Raw genomic sequence first — 20,978 nt, forward strand, 5'->3', positions numbered from 1 at the left:
TTGGTCACGTGGAAGCTACGTAGATACTACGTGGAAGCTACGTAGATGCCACGTGGAAGCTACGTAGATGCCACGTGGATATCAAATTTTGTCATGCATCTGGAACCAGAACGACCTGTTCTGAAACCGGAACAGCCCGTTCCGGTTGCACTCATGGTGTGTAAATTTTGCATCTGGAATGACCCGTTCCAGATGCATTATTTAACACCAATGCGTGCAGCAGAACGGGCCGTTTTGGCTTCCAGAACGGGCCATTCCAGAATGCCAACCAACATAGTACACCAGTGTGGTTCAAAAATCGAAAGCAAACCATTTACACATGCGCAATTTTTTTTTTATCTAAAAAATAATATATTTTAAAAAATAAAAAATATATTCTAATATATATATATATTTAAATTATCGTATGTATAAAATATAAATTTCAAGGAGTTATTTATTTATCTGATATTTGTCAAACTTTTGTACTTTTATTATTTATGTTGATAAAAAAAATTAAAATTGTAAAAATTTATATCACATATTAAAAATATCTTTATATGATAAATAAATTAAACTTAATTTTTATAAGATTTAACATATTTATTTATATGTTTTTATTAGTGTTAAATTATTATTAAATAGGTTTTTAAAATTATTATGTAACCAAACATTTTAAAAAATGTCTATGACAGATAAATATATAATACTTATAACATGTATTTTTAACAAAAATTAGGTTTAAATCTGTTAAATTATAATATAACATAATTTGACCTAGTTTATTTTCATTCTTAATCATAATTGTAGATATAAAAACTTGTAAAAAATAACTATAATATATATTTATACTTTTAAAAATTATATATAAAATTTTTAATATTATAAATATATGAATAAGTATTGTCCTCACAATTTAAAATTTCTTGATATAATTATCAACCCGTTCCGGATGCAAAATTAATACATCAGGAGTGAAACCAGAACGGGTCGTTTTGGTTCCAGATGCATGACAAAAATGACATCTACGTAGCTTCCACGTGACTTCCACGTAACATCCACGTGGCCAACAGTTAACTCCGTCTAAATAATTTGGACGGAATACAACCAATTAATTTATTAGGAACCAAATTGAGACAAAAAATAAAAATAAAACTAAATTAAAACAAATAATTATTATAAGGGACTAAAATAAGTTTTTAGTCTTAAAACTAATAATTCACACATTTTTTTACTATTTCATATTAACATTCTTTTTTATATATTTTTAAGTAAAAATGTTGCGTAGAAAATGATTGATAAATGTATGTTGTAAATAAATACTAGACTGTCCGAACACAGAAAGCGCGAAAAAGAGAAAAATCAAATGAAAAGATTAAACTAAACCCTCCCATTGCTGGGTTTTTCCCTTAGTTAGGGTTTAACTTTCTCTTCTTCTTCGTCTTGCTCGTTCTCTCCTCAAGCAATGTCCGATACAAGTTCCGTCGATGCTTCTCTGTGGTGGGACTCATTCACTGTCCTCCTCACCGAGCTAGAAATTTCCTCTCTGTCCTCAGATCTCCCACCGAATTTGGTACACTTTCAATAATCTATGCGTGCCTTCGTGCGCCTCTGAATTTGTGCACTTACATGAATCCTTTTCATGTTTATTTAGGCGAAGAAGTTGAAGGACAACCATGCCTGGTTCGTGGACTTACTTTCGCGCTTCAAGCCGCCCAATCAGAAATCCAAGCAAGCTTTGAATTCAAAAACGCTGAAAATTGGATCTCACCAGCTCACTATTCAACCTCACCTGAAAGATAAAGCGTTGCAGATTAGCTCCTGCTTGGTCAGTTACTTCCTTGTTTGTGTTTCTGCTCGCTTAATGATCATTACTACAATATAAGTATCATACTATCTTTATGTGATGTTCTGCATGTTTCAATTGCTGAGTGAAATGTTCTGACATTGAAATTTGGAAGTTTATTTGGTGGTTGGAACTTTGGAAGTGATGTTATCTTTGATATGTGCTGCCCATGTGTGGGGACAAGTGTTGTTTTTCATTATCTATTATGAGGAATTTATCTATTAATGTCAGTTATCCTCTATCCAGTGTGTTATGCTGAATTTTGAGAACCTCATGGTGTCTTTCTATTGCCATTCTTGTTTATTTCAGCTGCTAGATGAGGTTCAATCATACATTCTTGTCGAAACGTCCATCAAACATAACAATACTGCTGCTGATTCCACAGCTCCGGAGTTTCTTCACTTGGTCAGTAGCTTAATCCCCTAACTGCTTTCCTGTATAACACTGATGTGGTCAAGTGCTGCTTTTTACAATGGTCATGCTTTGTACATTTTAGAAGGATTTGCTGATCTAATATTCTTTTACTAGCAACTTTCAAATAAAATAACATTAGTGGACTGTGTGAACTGGAGTCATGGTTGATGGATTCTCAAAGATTATTTTTAAATTTTTATGTGACAATCTTTGTTTGGGACTTACAGAGTAGTGGTTGGGAGTTGCGAAGTTCATTATAATAATTTAAGTGGTTTTATACTCGTACACAATGCATTTCAAGCTACATGTTGGACTTCAGTACATAGTTATTGTTAGGATATGGAATAAATGGGATTAGAGTAGTTATTAGTTAGAGGGATATCATGGGCTAGGCCCATCACATCTATAGATAGGAGGTTACTTGGTAGAGAGGAGACATTCAGATCTTTTCATTTGTAAATTGAGCTTGGGCTCTTTGTCAAAGGAGAAATTCTTTGTGGAGGGGAAATCCTTGGAGGAGATATCTTTTCATCGTATTCAATACAATCTTTCTTTTCTTTCTCTTTCCTAATTCTTGGTTCCTAACAATTGGTCCAACTTGCTGGCTGTTGCTGAGAAGAAGTGGAGACTACAACAATGTTCTGGAAAAAGTGGACCAGTGATCTATTAGAGGTTAAGTGAATGTTGCAGCAGTTGGTGAAGGAGCAAGAAATCAAACACATTAATAGAAACAGAGAAAACTCAAGAGAGAGATAGTGTCAGGAAACTAAACTCAGAAAATGAATTTTATTATTGTTAGTGAATACAAGTGAACCAGCTATATATATAGCTGTAAGGAAAACTAATATGTACCAAATGTAATGCAAATTACATAGAAATGAAATTACACCAGAACATAAACTGAACTTAGTTATATCTCTAATACTTAAAAAATGAGTGAGACGGGATTGCTGACAGTATTTTCTCCATTATACTTGCTTTTAAAATTTAAATCCTGTTCCTTATTTCTTTGCTTTCTTTTTATGTAGATGTTAATTCAATATTACAAAGAGCGACAGTGCTTGCTGAAGTGCATCAGGTGGATTCTAATGCATGCTAGTAAGTGTATCGTGTTGTTTTTATGGCCACTTAGTACTTGTTTTGTTAATTCTCTATATTGGAAGACATGCCTTCATGAGCACACACGTTGAGTTTGCACAGGTTTATTAAACATTTTTTTTAATAGACATTTAGTAAACATTTTTACTTTATGTTAATTTCTACTTGCTGATATTTCTTTGGATTTTGACTCTGCATTCAGTACACGATGGTCCTGTGTCTGAAGGCAATACCATGAAGGAGGAGGCAAGAAAACTGTTTCATGATGGACTGGAAACTAAATTAATATTGTTCTTTGACAATCTTTTGTCTTGCAGTTACCCAGAGCAAATGGTATGTTTAGTCTCCACCTAACATCCTTCTTTAATTATGCATGATTATATTGGATGGGTAGCTAACTTGTGTTTGGTATGCAATCCTCACATAATTCGATGCAATTCTTTTAATCTTTGTGTATGTTGTGACATTATTAGCTGAGTTTTGTTGTATAGCAGTTGCCTTCCTGCCCAATTCTTTCATGTTGATTAGTGTGTTGTGTCTCCAAGCCCTGGGATGTTGTACCTGTATTTGATCATATGGAGTATGTGAAACACTAGACATTGGAATAATATTTTTTCATCCTCTAATGAAATTTTTCTTTTTTTTTCTTTGATTAGTATCTTAATCATATGAATGTTGATTGAAAAATTTATTGCTTGATGACTGTGAATTCTGAAATGCTTGAAGGATGTTGATCTTTTTACTCTGTGGGCTGAGGAGACTCTAATAGAAAACAACTTGGTTCTAGACATTATTTTCCTAGCATACTACGACTCATTTTGTACCTGTAGCAGTGAAACATGGAGGAAGTTTGGCTCTCTTTACAAGGTATAGTGATATACTTCTGCTGGGGCTTGTCTTGTGATATTTTATTGCATCAAATCATTGCTTAAAGTCATCTTTTGGATCCAGGGGGTCTTAGCTGGTGATTTTAACTTGGGAAAGCTAGCAATTACTACTGAAGCACAGCAGTTAGCTTATCATGCTAAAGTTCAGATGCTGCTTATTTTAATAGAAACCCTGAACTTGGAGAATGTTCTTCAAATGGTTCATGATGAAGTACCTTACAGGTTAGTATAGTATTTATTTATATCATATCATAATCTGAAACCTCATCTTTGATGCAATGACTGGCTGGATGCTGAACTGAATGTGGTCTTCCTGGCCGTGTCTTGAATCTAAAATAAATTTCACTTTGTTATAGAAAATATCTTGCTGTCTAAGGCAATCATGTGATGTTCGATTCTTTGAGGCCTTCCTTCCTTAAATTTGTCATTTCATTCATAAATCAAGTAGAATATCAATCTGCAACTAGATTAAAAATTGCATACTTCTGTCCTATTCTGTTCTTTAGTGATATCTAGCTATCTCTCACCTTGAAGGCTCTTGTTTTTGTTGCTTCTAGTTTTTGGGATGTTCAGAATAGCAAAGTTATATGCTATAGGTCATTGTTAGAGTTCATCGATTTTGCCAATAAGTCTATTTTTATTATTGTTGATTTTTTTTTAATTTGTCAGCTTTGGATATGGAACATTTCCATTTATTTGGTTTCATATAGTGGTATTCCTTGTCTAGAGCTGTGGGTTTTGAGTCAAATTTGTCATTCCTAGTATAATACCTATTATTTTATTAGTTATACAGTGTTGCATAATATAACTGTTAGTATTTTACAGTTGATTTTTTAAATCAACAAGTTCTATTGATTGTTGCAATTCTGTTTGGATTTCCCAGGAAAGGTGTGTCTACTTTTTCCATGACTGATGTCCAAGAGATGGACGCATTAGTTTCTACTTTCAATGCTTTTGAAATGAATGAAGCTGGTCCTCTAGTTCTAGCGTGGGCAGTATTTCTTTATTTACTCTTGACACTTCTGGAAAAAGATGAAAACAATGAGCTAATGGTATGTGGTTAAGTTTTGTGTGAATTTCTTGCTTACTACTTATCATGTGTGTTATATATTTGACTCTTTCTTTTTTTGTGTCCAGGAGATTGATCACATTGGTTATGTACGTCAAGCCTTTGAAGCGGGATCCTTGCATTATTGTCTTGAAATTCTTGAATGTGACATTTTGAAGGAATACGATGTGCGTTATTTGGACTTGGGTAACAGAATTTGTTATAGTGGACTAATTTTTGTTAAACCTTGACCAATTGCTTTCTTTTTTATTATGAATCATTTAGATTTTACTTTATTAAATTATGTTTATAAAAAGCGAACTAAGCTTGATATATTCTTAATTTTGTATGTTCTTCTGTATAAATTATATTATAAATGATTTCCCCTTTACATTCAGGGCCCGGTGTCTGGATATCGCAGTGTTTTAAGAACATTCATTTCTGCATTTATTGCATCTTATGAAATCAACCTTCAGGTATGGTTGTAAAATCTGTTGTTTGTTTTTAGGAGATTATTTACATTTCTCATTTGTTCTGCTTCAACAAAGGTACAGTCTGAGGACAGTAATCCGAGTTTGATACTGGATATTCTTTGCAAGATTTATCGTGGAGAGGTTTGGAAGTGTAATCTTTGTCCTTCATTTCACTTGTTGCTTCAACATCATGATATCTGCTAGTGATCATTTATCAATTCAATGAATGTGCTCTTTAACTTTCAGGAATCATTATGTATTCAATTTTGGGACAAGGAAAGTTTTATTGATGGTCCAATTCGTTGTCTTCTTTGTAACCTAGAGAGTGAGTTCCCTTTCCGGACAGTAGAACTTGTACGATTGCTGTCATCCCTTTGTGAAGGAACTTGGCCTGCAGAGTGTGTGTAAGTAAATAAATAATTAATTTCTTTTTGTTATCTCATATATTGAAATAACAGTAGCATTGGTCCATTAAATCCAAAGGAACATTTTGGTTTCTTTAGTTGTTGGTTGCCTTTCTAATGGATGCATTTTTTCAACAGGTATAACTTTCTAAATAGGTCTGTTGGTATATCATCCTTGTTCGAGATTAATACTGACTCACAGACAGTTGATGTCTCTCGCATAGTTGAGGCACGACAGGCAGTGCAAGTTCCTGGCATTGAAGGTTTTTTTATTCCAGCTGGAACTCGTGGGCGTGTCTTGAGAGTTGTTGGAGAGAATACTGCCCTTGTACGATGGGAGGTGAATTATGCCAATATTTTACTAACTAACTATGCTTTAATTTACATTTCTAAGTGCTTTCTGTACTACCTTGATCTATAATAATAAATTTTCTTCACAACTGGTTATTGGTGGTCTGGAAATAGATGAGTTATATTTTAAAATGTTATTGCTTGTTCTAGTCTTTATTTTGTCTCCTCTTTGCATTGCACTAGGATGGGAATAACCAATAAACTGAAAATTATGCCAATCATATTTATATCTAGAGAGGCTTGTTCCAATAGTTCCTACAGTATTTATCTGTAAATTCTTTGATCATATATTATACTTTAAGATTAGTTTCCCTATTTCCTCTTTTATCTCTTAGGATTAGTTATCATATTTTTTTGTCTTATCATAATTTGTTTCCTTAATTAGCTAGGATTATGATTAAGATAAATAAGGGTTAGTACAATATGTTTTATGAATGTATTATGAATATATTTTAAATCTGTAATACTTCTCAGTTAATATCAATTAAGTCTTTCATTTTCTTTTATCTCTTTTCCACTCTTAATCTAAAAGTAGATAATCTCAACAGTGATAATCAAATAAATGAAGTTGTTTTGGTTTCCTTTTTTCAAATGTTGTAATACTCCTTATAAATTTTACTGTAATTTGAAGGCTATATTGTTACATGGTGTGGGATTCAGACCTTATCAATATTATTTCAATTTCTCTGTTCATGCTGACAAAATCTTCTTTTTTCTAGCATTCACCATCTGGGATGTTTGTATTAATCCTACATTTGGCCCAAGAGATGTATTTGAACAACAAGGATGAAGTTGTTTGCACTCTTGACCTGCTTAGTAGATTGGTGTCCTTTAACACTGTAAGTTGGTGAAGTTTAATTGACCATTTATTTTCATTTGGTTCTTTGTAAGGATGCAGACACTGCTGGGTAATTGTTGCAAATCCAGCATTATATTTCTTATGAGTGGCATCATGTATTTTTAAGTAGTATGTTTTTAACTTTAACATCTGTCAATTAATAGTTACTACAATAACCTTTGTCTATCTATGACATTTGGTCCTTGATTCTCTTACCATGTGCACAGGGTATTTGCTTTGCTGTGATGGACATTAGCAACTCTCTGCAATTTCACGCTGTTGACTCAATGAATGAGCAGGTTGAAAAGAGGGTCTGGTAAATTATTCAATTTGAATATTTTTCCTATTGTTCGTGTATTTTCTTTGATTAATTTATGATGTATTCTGTTTATCTCTTGCTTGGCTTATGTTTTTAAAATGATATATTTTTCTTGTCTTTACAGGGTGGTTGAGATAATTTGCAATCTAATAAAAAACCTGTCTCTGAATGCCTGTGGTGCTGCACTTATGTCAATGGGTATCAAGATTTTGGGGATTATGTTGATTTGGTAATTGAACTTATTATTGATCAAATTTCTGCTAATCAAATGTTTGATCTGTATGTATATCCTTTTTGTCCTAAGAGTATTTTGATGGATTGTTTAAGGCTTTCTACTTGTTGGCTCTTGATGATTTAATTTGTTAATGGACCTTCATTAGTTTTTGAATTAATGGTGTGATAAATAAAAGGCTAGCTAATTGTTTTCCTTTCATATCCAGTTCTCCATCGAATGTTGCAGCAGCCACTCTAAACACAAATCTGTTTGATATCACTTTGCAGACACCTGTGTTCAATGTAGGTGGTAATGGCTTGTCAAGGTAAAGCCTTATCGTTAAAATAGCATGCATATACAAATAGGCAACTTATGGTCTTCACAAGATTGGTTTAGAACTGTGTGCTCACATAAGAAGAAATGGGTTATGTTGATTAATCCTTTTGTCTCCTATTCTATGACTTTACATTTTCTTATAGATTTTTCTGGTGGCATTTGGTCTCACAGTGTCATATAGAATGTGAAGTTACATCTCCCAGTCATTTGTCTTTTTACAGTGGGTCATGGTTGCTTTCTTGCAAGCTGGCCAGGATGCTTTTAATTGACTGTGAGCAAAACAGTAATGACTGCCCCTTGGCAATGTCAGGTATGGCAAAATTGATTTCTTATCCACTTTACTGTTATAATGGTATTTATCTGTTTCTTATTGTTTGTCTCTTGCTTTCTTTGTGACTTAACTTGGTCTGGAACTTGGTTTACATAATAATAGATGTTGTTTCCCAAATGCTAGTTAGCAGCCTGTGCAATGTACGACGATACTTTTGTTCTAAACACAATTTATGTGAATAAATTATTATTATTTTACAATTGGACTTCACTGACAATATAAAGGTTTTCTACCATCAACTAATCATGTGTTGTCATATTATTAAAAGATTGTTGACTTTTATGATATTTATTTTAAAAGTCATATATAGGGTGTTATTTAATTGATTGATTATATAAAAATCTTTCTGTTGTCAGTATATCAAAATTAAACAATAAATTTTGTATAAAAATTCTATGCATTAAATCTTAAAGGATTAATTCAATAAAGGATTAATTAAAACCCTAAACCCCAAACTTGCAATAAAGGATTAATTCAATTGAATTGTTTGTTTGCCATGCTTTGTTACTTCTGTGCTAGATTAAATCTATTTTATCTCTAGTCTTATGTAGTGGTCTGAATCTTGCAGTGCTAGACTTCACCATACAGCTTGTAGAAACAGGAGTAGAGCATGATGCTCTCCTGGCATTGATCATTTTCTCTTTGCAGTATGTCCTAGTCAATCACGAGTATTGGAAGTACAAAATGAAGCATATTAGATGGAAAATAACATTGAAGGTATATCCTGCTTCTGTTCAAAGACAATTTTGTACTCAGTTTTGAATAAACTTTACTGGAACACTTCTAAGATTCCTAGTGACTGTGATAACTTATGAAAGAATGAGAATGAGCTAGAAAATACAAGTAATTGTGGGAAACATTGTAGTTAGACCGGTACGAAACTTGTGATTTGTATTCCAATTTGAAATATTTCTAAAGAAATTGCTACAAATTGCACGGGGTTTGTTTTTTTACCTCGAATCCTGCAAATCTCTTCTGTGTTTGATAAATTGCTACTCTTAGTTGGATCATGGGATTCTAGCACCGTTGGGTCACACTGAAAAATAGGGTCAGGTTGCACGATCCATTCAGAAAAGAAAATTCTAGGGTTTTATTTGCAATTTTTTTATATATAATTCAACGAAAGGTGATGTGAATTTTCCCTCCCATGAACCGATGTCAGATTATTGACGAATAAAGGCATATTTCAAGTTTCAGTTCAAGTTGCAGAACAGAGTTGGCAGTTTGATTTTCATTCAGATCTATAAGGGGATGAAATTTTTTCTTTCGATGGGTCCAGTTAATACAATAATCCAACTAAGGGCAAAACTTAATGATTATGAGTGCGATTGATTCAGCGCAGAGATGAGGTTTGGGTCTAGTCACTACTCAGTACTCACTAGTCACTAGTGTCTGCGGGCGTGGTTGCTTGTCTGTTGGGCTTGGGCCCATGTTTGTGTTTTCCCATTTGTAGTTTGGTGGTTTGGATGTAATGGCAAAAATATAAAGAATTAAATAATTATGATTATAATAATTTATAAAAAGTTGAAAGATATTAAGGTATTACAAAGTTTAAATGATAATTAAATTTTATTTGCTGTTTTTTAAGGGCTATTCACCTAAATTTGAGTAATTATTTTTTTCCCATTATTTTGAAGTTTATGTTACAAATTCTTTTAATGGCATTTTTTTATGATTGATAATGAATAATACCAGTCATGGGAAAATTATTATAATAATTTTTAAAATGATGATAGATATTTAGGTATTACAAATTTTAAAGTTAATAATTGAATTATTTATGCTTTTTTTATATATTTTTTGGGGTGATAGATCTGTATTTGAGTAATTATTATTTTTTTTTATAATTATTTTGAAGTTTATATTTTACTTTTTTTAGTTATATTTGAGCAATTTGACTCAAATTTTGGTAGGTAGATGTTTTTGATATTTCTCTATGTGAAAATACTTTTTATGGCATTTTAAATGATTGATAATGAATCTTACAAGTTGCAATTCGGGACAGTTCAATTCATGAATCAGAAAATAGACCTTCCAATTCATGATACCAATCTCTATCTGACAATCATGGTGGGGAACAATGAGAAACTGAGAGTAAAAACGAGAGAGCATTCCTTGAGAAACTCTAATTCATATTCTGTAGAACCCAAGTTCTTTTATTTATAAAGTTTTTTTGTATAGTTTGAGATAACTGTTATTACTGCTAACAAACTATAACCTACTGAGCTTCACGAGTACTTTGAAGAGCTGACTAACAATCACAATTCTTTCTGAAAATTGGCAGTTTGATTTTAATGTAAAAATAAAACAAAAGAAAAATTTGGGTTCCTTATATGAATTTTCACGTTAAAATTATGATGAATTACTCTTTATATGTTGAATTTGGTTTGTGTTTCTAGTGGTTCTCTGTTGGCCTTTTTGTTGATGGGAAAAGTCTCTGTAGTTATGTTTGATTTTTACTGGTTTTCTTGTGCTCCTGTGGTGATTCAAAATTCCAGATTTTACTATGCTGTGCATTATTTTACGCAACTTTTTATTGCTGATGTTTCAAAGGCATGTCCAAGGCAATAAATTAAGTGCATTAGTTTTTGGTGCTTCAAAGTCGACGTCAATTGCATCATTATTGCTATCACAGTGGGGCATGATTGTGGAAAATAATAAATTTTTAATGTGGCTTTTGTGATTAAAATTATGCCATTTGTGATTAGTTTCAATTTTTGGGGGTACTTTGCAGGTTCTTGAGTTGATGAAAAAATGCATTTCATCAATTCCTTATTATGGAAAATTGGGTGAGATCATACGCAACGTGTTGTTCTCTGATTCTTCCATCCATAACTCACTTTTCCAAATTGTTTGCTCTACTGCTCATGCTTTGGAGGTGACATTTGTTACACTTTTTGGGTTTATTTATCACCCATTTGTTAGTCTTCTGCTTATTCCTACATCTTATTGAGAAAATCATTCCCTCTTAACAGAAATTGCATGTAAGCCGCCTCCTTGACCCAGTGGAAATTGAAGGGTTACAGCTTGCTATAGGTTCTGTTTTAGATATTCTTTCAGTCATGTTGACCAAACTTTCTAAGGTACAGAATCATAAATATGCATGGTTTTATTAATTTCTATGATTGCAGAAATCCATATTGATGGAATATCATATTATTCGAGTTATGTGTAGAAGCTTAATATAAACATTGTTTTTGCAGTGTAACTTACTATTTCCTAGTTAATATCATATTGATGGAATGATTCTGTGGTCCAGGATACATCATCAAACTTTCCAGTTTTTCTCCAAGCAGTGTTCTCATGCACGAAACCGGTTCCTGTTGTCACTTCTGTTTTGTCCTTGATTTCATACTTTGGAGATCCTGTAAGAACACTATCCTTGCTTAAATTGGAGTGTCATTTTATTTTTCTAATTCTTTTTATGCATCTACATACCATGCACTGCACACTTGCAGTTTTGGTAATGAGTTTTTATTGAACAACAAGAAGCATCTGCCTGTCTTCTTTTTTCTTCCATGAATTAGATATCTGTGAACTTTTCGGTGTACTCTACTTAATTAGGCACAACTCACATGTGCTGTAATATATTATAATGGTATTAGCTTCAAGGGACTGATATTGTTGCATTTAGTTTGGCATGCTTGCTGACACATAGTATGCGTTTCATTGTGCATATGATACTGTAATCCACTCAGTTCTAGTGTTCTACATATCTTATAGATTATGTCATTTATTTTACCATTCTTTCAGAGTGAATATGTACTTTTTAATATCTGATGTTCTATTGCATTGCTTGACAACAGCCATCTTCTTGTCTGTGTAGGCCATCCAATTTGGTGCTGTTAGGTTAATTTCAATGTTATTTAGCATAGCAGATTGTATTCAACCATTTTCGTATGGAATCACATGCTTCGTTCCAGATAATGAGGTTTGAGGTGTTAATTTCTGTTTCTTTAAATTTATTGTCCTTTTAGCTTTTAAGCTTCATTTGAATAAATTTTTTGTAATTGGTTTTAGATAATGAATTTGAGGCACTCTGTCAGCTACATACTGCTGGAGCAGTCAGTTTCAAATGAAGATCTCTTTGTTGCAACTGTTAATCTGTTTACTTCTGCTGCACATTACCAGGTTTGAATTAAGTATAGTAAATTAAAGAATTACACTTTCTCGGGAAGTACAAGGTTACTTGCACTGATACCAAACTTGGTTTTCTTGGTGCTGGCAATACTAGAATTAGAGAGAAAAGTAGAAGATTTGAGTGAGAAACTTGCTTGGGAGAGTCTCTTGGCTCTATCGTATATATAGAAATAAGTCTTAGAACTAGTATTTTAGATTGTGCGATGCACAAGATAAATTTTTATTTTATGTTACTAAAATTTATAATAAATAATTTTCAATATATAAATCATATGATAATTGAAATTTATTATAAATTAATATTTTTTTATATTTTGATCTAGGGTTGTTTTTAATTATTCATGATTTCTTTTAAAAATATTCAAATTTAATTTAGAAATAAAAATGATAGATTAAAAATATAATAGGTTAAGAAAATTTTCTTAAAACACTCTTGTTAAAAAATAGTCCCTAAAAACACTTTTGTTCAAAATAGTTATTCTAATTTATATATATAGAAGATTTAGGATTAGGGTCTAACTCAATCCCATAAAATTTGCTTGTAAGGTAAGGATTACCCTAGCTATACAATCTCTATTAAGTCATATTTCTAGTGGATGCAGAACTAAACACACCCCTCGGGTTTGCAAACAAGGCACAACCTAAAGAGGCCTCAATTAAGGTGGGCCAAGGTGGCTGCAATTAAGTCTTCTTTCAAACAAAATTAATATTACAAGATCTACAACGGAAGGCTCGAGTTGTGGCAAGGGGAGGGTCTTGATTTGCGGCAAGGGGAGAGATTTAAGTTATGGCACTCCACTTGGATGCTGGAAACCACAAGCACACCAGCATGCAAGTGGAGTACCATAACTCAAATCTCTCCCCTTGCTGCAAATCAAGACCCTCCCCTTGCCAAAATTAAGAGTCTTCCATTGTCACTGAACTTCTTTGTAAATTTAACAATGAGGAATATATCCATTGTCACTGAAATTTTTGTAAATTTAACAATTGAGAAATATATCCATTGTCACTGAACTTTTAGATTTGCTTATTTGTTGTCAAGAGAAATATATCCACTGTTCTTTTTTTTTTTTAATTAAAGTTTATCAGTTTATTGCTAGTATTAGAATATTCTTTTATGTTAATTTGTGTATCAGTCAGTTTGGTAGTCCATTCTCTGTCAACTGTTGCCAAATATTTATAGTGCTTTCACCAAAGGAATGATGTGTGCACTGGACGGGTATAACCTTGTCAAGCTTAGAATGCTGTAAATGCTAATTTCAAAAGTTGTCAGAATTCTGCTTCAGTCTCTTTTTTGGGGGGAGGGGGATGCTCAAAGTGACTTTTCCACCTTATTTAAGTTTGTGCTCAATCACCCTTTTCTTATTTGACATTCCTTTTTGCAGCCTTCTTTTATTGTTGCTATCTTTGCTCCAGATGAGAACACTGAAGACCACTTGAGCATTGGTGATGCAAAGCTGCAAAAAAATGAAACTTCTCCTATACCAGTAGTGTCTAAAAGATCAAGTCTTGTAGATGCACTTATGCACTATATTGAAAGGGCAGATGATCTGATCAAGAGGTTCAAACTGTGTAGTAGTTTTTTATTTTTTGGGGAGGGGCAGGGGTTTATCTATTATTGCTTATGCAAGTTATGCTTTTTGCTGAGTAATCATTGTATTTTTTCTATCTCCAGCAATCCCCGCATTCTTCTTTGTGTACTTAACTTCATGCTTGCCTTATGGCAAGGGGCCCCCCAGTATGCCAATGTCTTGATGTTGTTAAGAAGGCATGGAAAGTTCTGGAAACACTTGGCCAATGCAATCTCAAATATTGCTGGCAGTGAAATTCCCCTGCTCAGGAATCTGAAAGAAAAAGATGCTTTCAATCTGGCATACTGTTTCCACTGTCAATCTGTCATACTGGAAATCATGGCATATGAATTATTCTTGCAGAAAAAGTTGTTTCATGCAGAGTCACTTGTGAAGGATGCAGCTGATTCTAAGGACAAGGAGCAAAATGCCACAAAAATTGATAAATCTAAAGCCACAGATCATCATGATCTGAAGGGAATCTGGTCTTCATGGTTCAAAGACTCTGTTCTAGAGAAACTAATAAAGTCATACACTTCTGGTGGATATAGTAATGATATATATTGTGGTGCAAAGGTTAGCCTGATGTTATTTTACTTGTTGATTTTGTAGCGATTCTTTTCATTTCAATTCCATGCATGTGCCAGGTCATTGAATTTGTTATACATTCACCGTTCAATACATGTTCCATACTTCCATTCTTATTTTCCGATTTTACTTGAGTCTCCACATGGTCTTTTGTAAATCAAATGATAAAATTTCTTCTTGTTTAAGTATGCATGTGATGTAATTATAGATATACATTATGAACTTTTCTTTCCTTCTGATTTACTTTCATTATGTGAATATTTTTATGTGTGCTTGCATGTAAATTTTCAGGTTGCCACCAGTTTATTCTCTGTTCATGTGATGATGAAATTAGCAGTTTGTGACTCTGGAAGTTTATCTGTGTCGTTGCTTCAGAAGATACATGAAATTCTGATGAAGGTCCAATGTCTAATTTCTTTTATTCTATGAATATCATTATGCTAATTTACTATGTAAAGTGGTAAAGGGTATTAATCCATATCTCTTTATATATCATACAAATCTTTATGAATATTTTAGGTTTCAAAAGTCAACTTTTATGTCTAAACTTTTTGTGTTACATATTGAAATTAAACCATGTGTTTTTAGTTGACTATTAATTCAACATTTTCTAATATATTGAAATGTTTCTATGTTTGCAGTTGAGCGTTCATCCTGCTTTTTCTGAATTGCTATCTCAATATTCACAACGTGGTTACAGGTAACTAGACTCACGTGTTTGCTATTTGTAATTTCTCAAAGAATTTTTATTTCACTTACATGTTATCTAAGACTGAGTTGGAACATCAACAAACAATTCATTTTGCTGCATATAGTCATGCATGTCGATTTCATGGAAAATCACTTACCATTTAGAACACACTGATTTATCTATGATAGAAACCAGGTATCTTAAAAGAAAGAGTCCAATTCCCAAAGGCCCTCTAGAGATCACCTCCAATGCCCAAAGGCCCTAATTCGCACACAATCGACAAGACATCTGTTCCTCTCGACCTCTCTTATTTATAGCCTACAAGTCATAATTCTTAATCATCTCATCTCAGCCCAACTAGCTCCCTTATTAACAACTACTAACAAATGGTAGCAGAAATCTAAATTAACAGACGCCTAACACTATCATTTTATCGCAAAGAACTGGGAGACTGAGAATTTAGGAAACACCCTTTTTAGGAAATCTTCACTATTAATTTGTGAACAGCCTTGCTTTTCCTTTCCCCCATACAAAATTCATGTCTTGAATCTACCTTGTCTAACCGAAACAAATGCATATTTTCTTGTTATGTATATCAATTATAATTTATTTCTTTTCTTAATTTGAAGTGAGGGGAAGGAACTAAAGAAATTGATACTCAGTGATCTCTATTATCATTTGCAAGGAGAGCTTGAAGGGAGAAAAATTGGTATTGGACCATTCAAAGAATTATCTGAGTTTCTTGTTGAATCAAACTTTTTGGGAACCTATCAACACCAGTTCAATGAAGACTCTTTTACAAAGAACATGCTTACAAAGAATGTGTACTTGTTTGACCTTACACATTTGCGAGCAGATTTGAGGTTACATGTGTGGGATTGTTCTAATTGGAGAACGTCGAAGGAGATTGCGGAAACCATGTTGCGTTTCCTGCAGGATGCAAACTCAGTCATGTTGCTTTCAAGTTCAAAGCTTTCTGCATTAAAGGGACTGATAGCTGTGTTGGCTGTCAACCATGATGATGTGAGAATTTTAATTTTCTGATTTCCTTTCATAGCTTTTCCATATCTTAGTAATAGAATTAGAGATGTAAGTTACAAATGTTGAAATGTTCATGTGGTAGCTCAACTTCTCTGTTGCATGGTCCTCATGGTCGTGAATTTGAGCCCTGCAGTTGGTTTAAGCATAATTCTTATAGGTAAAAAGTATGCTTCTGATTTAACAAAAAGCAGCATTTTACAGTTTGAAACATTATTCTTTGTATTATTGCACTTAAAATGTCAAGGACTGATTAAAAATGTTTGAATTGGTTTTACTGTGTTGAATAGAAGTTATCAGCAGGATTCTTTGTTTTCTAATTATCATTGCTTGACTGCAAGGAAGTACAGTAAAAATGTATTTTTGTGATGAGGTTTTATGGATTATTTTGAGAAGGGTACCATATCTATTTTGCAGTTTGTTTACGTTAACAGTGGAAAAAAAAAATAGCATTGAAGTTTTAGCCTGAATTTATCTGAATATTAAACACATACAGGAATGAAAAATCTGTCTAAGGACCATTAGAATTTAGGAACATTTTAGTGTGTGAGGTACTTAAAACATTGATGTTACTGTTTTTTTTCCTTAGTTTTTAGGTTATTCTTTTTGTATGGTTCATTCATAAATGACTTCTTCCTTCCTTTTGTTTCTGACCTGTCTCTGTTCAATCTTCATTTTTCACATGATCTTGCAGTCACAAGGAAAGGCTACAACTGGAGAGACCTCTGACAAACTCATATTCACTTTCATGGATAATATATGTCAATCTTTCCTCGCTACCATAGAATCATTATCATCTGTACTAGATGCCTCTGAGGATATTCTCAGTTTTCTTGCATGTCAAGTAGAATTACTCCTCCACTTGGAAAGAACTGTTTGCAAAAGCCTCCCCTTACATGTATCCCTACTTGTTCTGAAATGTGCCAGTTCAGGTCTTAAACTATTGAGTGCGCTGAAGCCGTTACCTTCTGAGGCTAACATGATCATGAAACTTCTACTCACATTGCTGCTTTCAGTACTACAGTCTAACTCCTTCGATGCACATTCAGGTGGGGCAACCGATGAGAGTTCTGGTGAAGACTTCTCAAAGGTTTCAAATACAACCCTAGGAATCCTACCCATTATTTGCAACTGCATTGCGACTTCTGAGCATTGCATGCTATCCCTGTCAGTTATGGACTTGATACTGAGAAGCTTCTTAACACCTAGGACTTGGTTACCTATCCTGCAGAATCATCTCCAACTGCCAATTGTTATGCTCAAACTACATGATAAAAATTCGGCCTCTATTCCAATAATAATGAAGTTCTTTTTGACCCTTGCACGGGTTAGAGGAGGTGCTGAGATGCTTTATTGTTCTGGCTTCTTGTCATCTGTGAAAGTGCTATTTGCTGAATCTGGTGAGAATTTCTCAAGAATTGGTAATGAGAATCTCGGCAGCTCTAGCGAAAAGTTAGTAGTACCTCGAGATATTTGGGCAATTGGATTAGCTGTGGTTACTGCTATGGTTAAATCCTTGGGAGACAATTCTTCTGGCACTGCTATTGTGGACAGCATGATACCTTACATTTTTTCAGAGAAAGCTCAACTTATTTTCTCTTCTCTGAATGCCCTAGATTTCCCTTCTCACGATCATGACAAGAAAAGACCTCGAGCACAGAGACCATTGATTTCGCTTGCTACTCTTAAAGAAACAGAACATACTTTAATGCTCATGTGTGAGCTGGCAAAACATTGGAATTCATGGATTAAGGCAATAAGAAATGTGGATAGACAGCTTAGAGAGAAATGTATCCATCTTTTAGCCTTCATTAGCAGGGGATCTCAACGCCTTGGTGAATTGTCAAGCAAGAATGCCCCTCTTTTGTGTCCACCTACTGTAAAAGAGGATCTTGAAATTTGCTTAAAACCTTCCTATGTCAATAGCAGAAACGGGTGGTTTGCTCTTTCACCACTTGGCTGTGTTCCAAAGCTAAAGATCTCTTCCTTCTCAACTGCATTATCTACCTATGATCAAGTAACTGAGAGTACCGCTCCTGTTCCAAAAACATGCTTCTCTGACACTGTTGCCCTGCAGGTATATAGAATAGCATTTCTTCTTTTAAAGTTTCTCTGTTTACAAACTGAGGGTGCTGCTAAAAGGGCCGAGGAGGTTGGGTTTGTTGATCTTGCACATTTTCCTGAGCTTCCAATGCCAGAAATCTTGCATGGACTACAGGTACTGTGAATTTCACAAATGACATGCATGTAACGTTTATATTTTTATAATATGCCCAAATATACTAGTATGTGAAGTTCTGTCGATGGTTTGGTTTGAGTGTGCTTAAACCTTTAAGCCAAAATTTACTTGTTTTGGGGTGCCTAAATCCAAGAAACAAATAATTGGATGTCTGTCAGAGCTTATTTTCTTTTGGGTGCAGGATCAAGCTATTGCCATTATTGCGGAGCTCTGTCAAGCCAACAAACTAAAGGTCTCCGCAGAAACACAAGATGTTTGCAATTTAATGTTGCAAATACTTGAAATGGCCTTGCACTTGGAACTCTGTGTTCTGCAAATTTGTGGCATAAGACCTGTATTAGGGCGTGTGGATGATTTTGCAAAGGAAGCCAAATCTTTATTTAGTGGTAATATTATTCTTCATCCATTAGGTTGCACCTGTGTTTGATTCCATTTCCCTTTTATTTATTTTATTTATTTATTTTTTTCAATATTTCTGACGTGTGAAGAAGTGTTGAATATTTCTTGATGCCTTGTGCAGCATTGGAGGGCCACGCATTTCTAAAAGCATCTCGCAACTCTCTAAAACAGATGATATCTTGTGTCTATCCTGGATTGCTGCAAGCAGAGAATTTCGTATAAGATTTGATGTAGACAAAAAGAGCACATTATTAGTTGTACAGAATTTCATAGTGCCAATTAGTCCGCTTTCTTTCACTCTATGTTGATAGGTATTCCTTGTGTTGATATATAAATGTGGATTTTTTTTATGACCGTTCTTTGTGCTTCATATTCATATCTTTTTCTTTTTTAGAAAGGGTTGCCGCCACTCTTCTACAAGGGGATAATTCATAGGTAGTATGTTGGCATGATTGTCGGTAGAAAATGAATTCTTTCGGGAGGGCCCTGCACGGTGAGTCGGTGATGGTGATTTTGCCCAATGCTATCCTGGTTCCGCCTGATCAGGACCTATTTAAAAGGTAGATAACTTTGACCCAGTTTTGCAAGGTCAAATACTATATTTAAACCACAGTTCGATATTTGTGGTAAAAGGAGTATCATGTCTCAAAATGAATCATAGTTTGTTGCCATATTGTTAATCATGTCTTCAAGGTTTGCTTTATACATCGTTTATTAATTTGGATCTCTTCAATAGGCATCGAACGACTTCAAATATGGCTAAACTTGGTCTGCAATTCTATTGGTTTTTATAGAATTCTGGAAAAAATTGTACGCGACTTATTTACCCATTTTCGAGTACTGAGGTAGGTGCAACCGTAACTTGAGATGGTTATTATCGCTTCATTCGGTATTGCCATGCGCGAGGTTCCTAATCCACAGAATTTCATTATATAGACCGATATAAAACAGAATAGTAGACATGCGAAAATAACCGGGAAAATGTATGTAGCTATCTTAAATTTTCTTTTATTATCAGGAATTTTGAATTATAATTTCAATTATGTGTATAACGCACCTCATTACTATGTTAAAAAATGAAGTTTTCTAACAATTCAGCTATTGTCTGTAAGTTGTGTGCAATCCATCGTTGTTGATTTGAAGTGATCAGTGGACTTTATCTTTAACCATTTTATTAAAAAAAAAAAACATTGTTACCATACCACCATCCGCGAAACGAAATACTTTACACTTATACAGTAAAAAAAAATTAATAAATAAGTATCACTTCAGCTTTGTTTTTCTATTTATTAGGTTTTTATTTATTTAATTTTCTTTTCATAGATCAAAGATATATATGATTGCGATCAAAAGGAGATAAATATGTATATTTATTTGATTTGATAATGAACAAACTTTTACATTATTCTTTATTCTTTGAGATGAATATTTTTTATTTTTATTTCTAATATTCTAAGTATTTTTATTTTAATATTAATTTTATATAATTTTATCTAAACAAATATTTTATCATATTATTGCACAGACTAAATATTTATTATATGTAATTAAATTTATAATAATTATATATTTAAGTAAATATTATATTTAAATATATAAAAATAATTGACTTAACAATATCTTTAATTCTTGCAAAATGCTTTCATCCTAAGAAACGTTTTCTTTGTTTTTTATTTTCTAAAATTTATAATTATTATTTTTAATCCTAGGTAATTATTATTAACTACTTATTTGTTTATTAAAAAATTAATAACTATATCGATGCTGATCTCAA

The 20,978-nt window shown here is 33.2% G+C and overlaps 1 protein-coding gene across 7 annotated transcripts; it reads left to right on the plus strand.

Annotated features, from left to right (window-relative positions):
• Window positions 1-1,315: 1,315 nt before the first annotated feature.
• Window positions 1,316-20,616, plus strand: LOC109788542 (nucleoporin (DUF3414)). 7 transcript variants are annotated; one of them, XR_002238749.3, is made up of 34 exons: window positions 1,316-1,552; window positions 1,634-1,807; window positions 2,135-2,230; window positions 3,268-3,337; window positions 3,540-3,670; window positions 4,064-4,204; window positions 4,289-4,446; window positions 5,108-5,276; window positions 5,362-5,460; window positions 5,671-5,748; window positions 5,821-5,886; window positions 5,992-6,149; window positions 6,288-6,489; window positions 7,220-7,339; window positions 7,566-7,654; window positions 7,782-7,886; window positions 8,098-8,196; window positions 8,429-8,517; window positions 9,107-9,255; window positions 11,273-11,416; window positions 11,514-11,621; window positions 11,798-11,905; window positions 12,365-12,469; window positions 12,559-12,669; window positions 14,064-14,239; window positions 14,354-14,825; window positions 15,129-15,236; window positions 15,479-15,537; window positions 16,158-16,551; window positions 17,261-18,784; window positions 18,987-19,191; window positions 19,326-19,515; window positions 19,599-19,764; window positions 19,941-20,616. XR_002238749.3 is itself a non-coding variant. In XM_020347286.3 (32 exons), the coding sequence occupies exons 1-32, from the start codon at window positions 1,445-1,447 to the stop codon at window positions 19,424-19,426; spliced, it is 5,916 nt and encodes a 1,971-aa protein (XP_020202875.1). In that variant the 5' UTR covers window positions 1,316-1,444; the 3' UTR covers window positions 19,427-19,554. The 7 variants fall into 7 exon arrangements, 1 of the variants encoding a protein (XP_020202875.1); XR_002238748.3 differs by having other exon boundaries at window positions 19,599-20,034; XR_014428551.1 differs by having other exon boundaries at window positions 19,603-20,034.
• Window positions 20,617-20,978: the final 362 nt, after the last annotated feature.

The sequence above is a fragment of the Cajanus cajan genome, chromosome 8, assembly GCF_000230855.2.
Source record: "Cajanus cajan strain Asha chromosome 8, NIPB_CcT2T_4, whole genome shotgun sequence".
Taxonomy (NCBI): domain Eukaryota; kingdom Viridiplantae; phylum Streptophyta; class Magnoliopsida; order Fabales; family Fabaceae; genus Cajanus; species Cajanus cajan.

What these genes read in the sequence shown, in the direction of transcription:
- LOC109788542 (XM_020347286.3), top strand. Translation starts at nt 1,445, where the DNA reads ATGTCCGATACAAGTTCCGTCGATGCTTCTCTGTGGTGGGACTCATTC. An exon ending in ACTTGGCCTGCAGAGTGTGT is followed by an intron (nt 6,150 to 6,287) that starts GTAAGTAAATAA and finishes TTTTTTCAACAG; the next exon opens with GTATAACTTTCTAAATAGGT. An exon ending in TTGGGGATTATGTTGATTTG is followed by an intron (nt 7,887 to 8,097) that starts GTAATTGAACTT and finishes TTTCATATCCAG; the next exon opens with TTCTCCATCGAATGTTGCAG.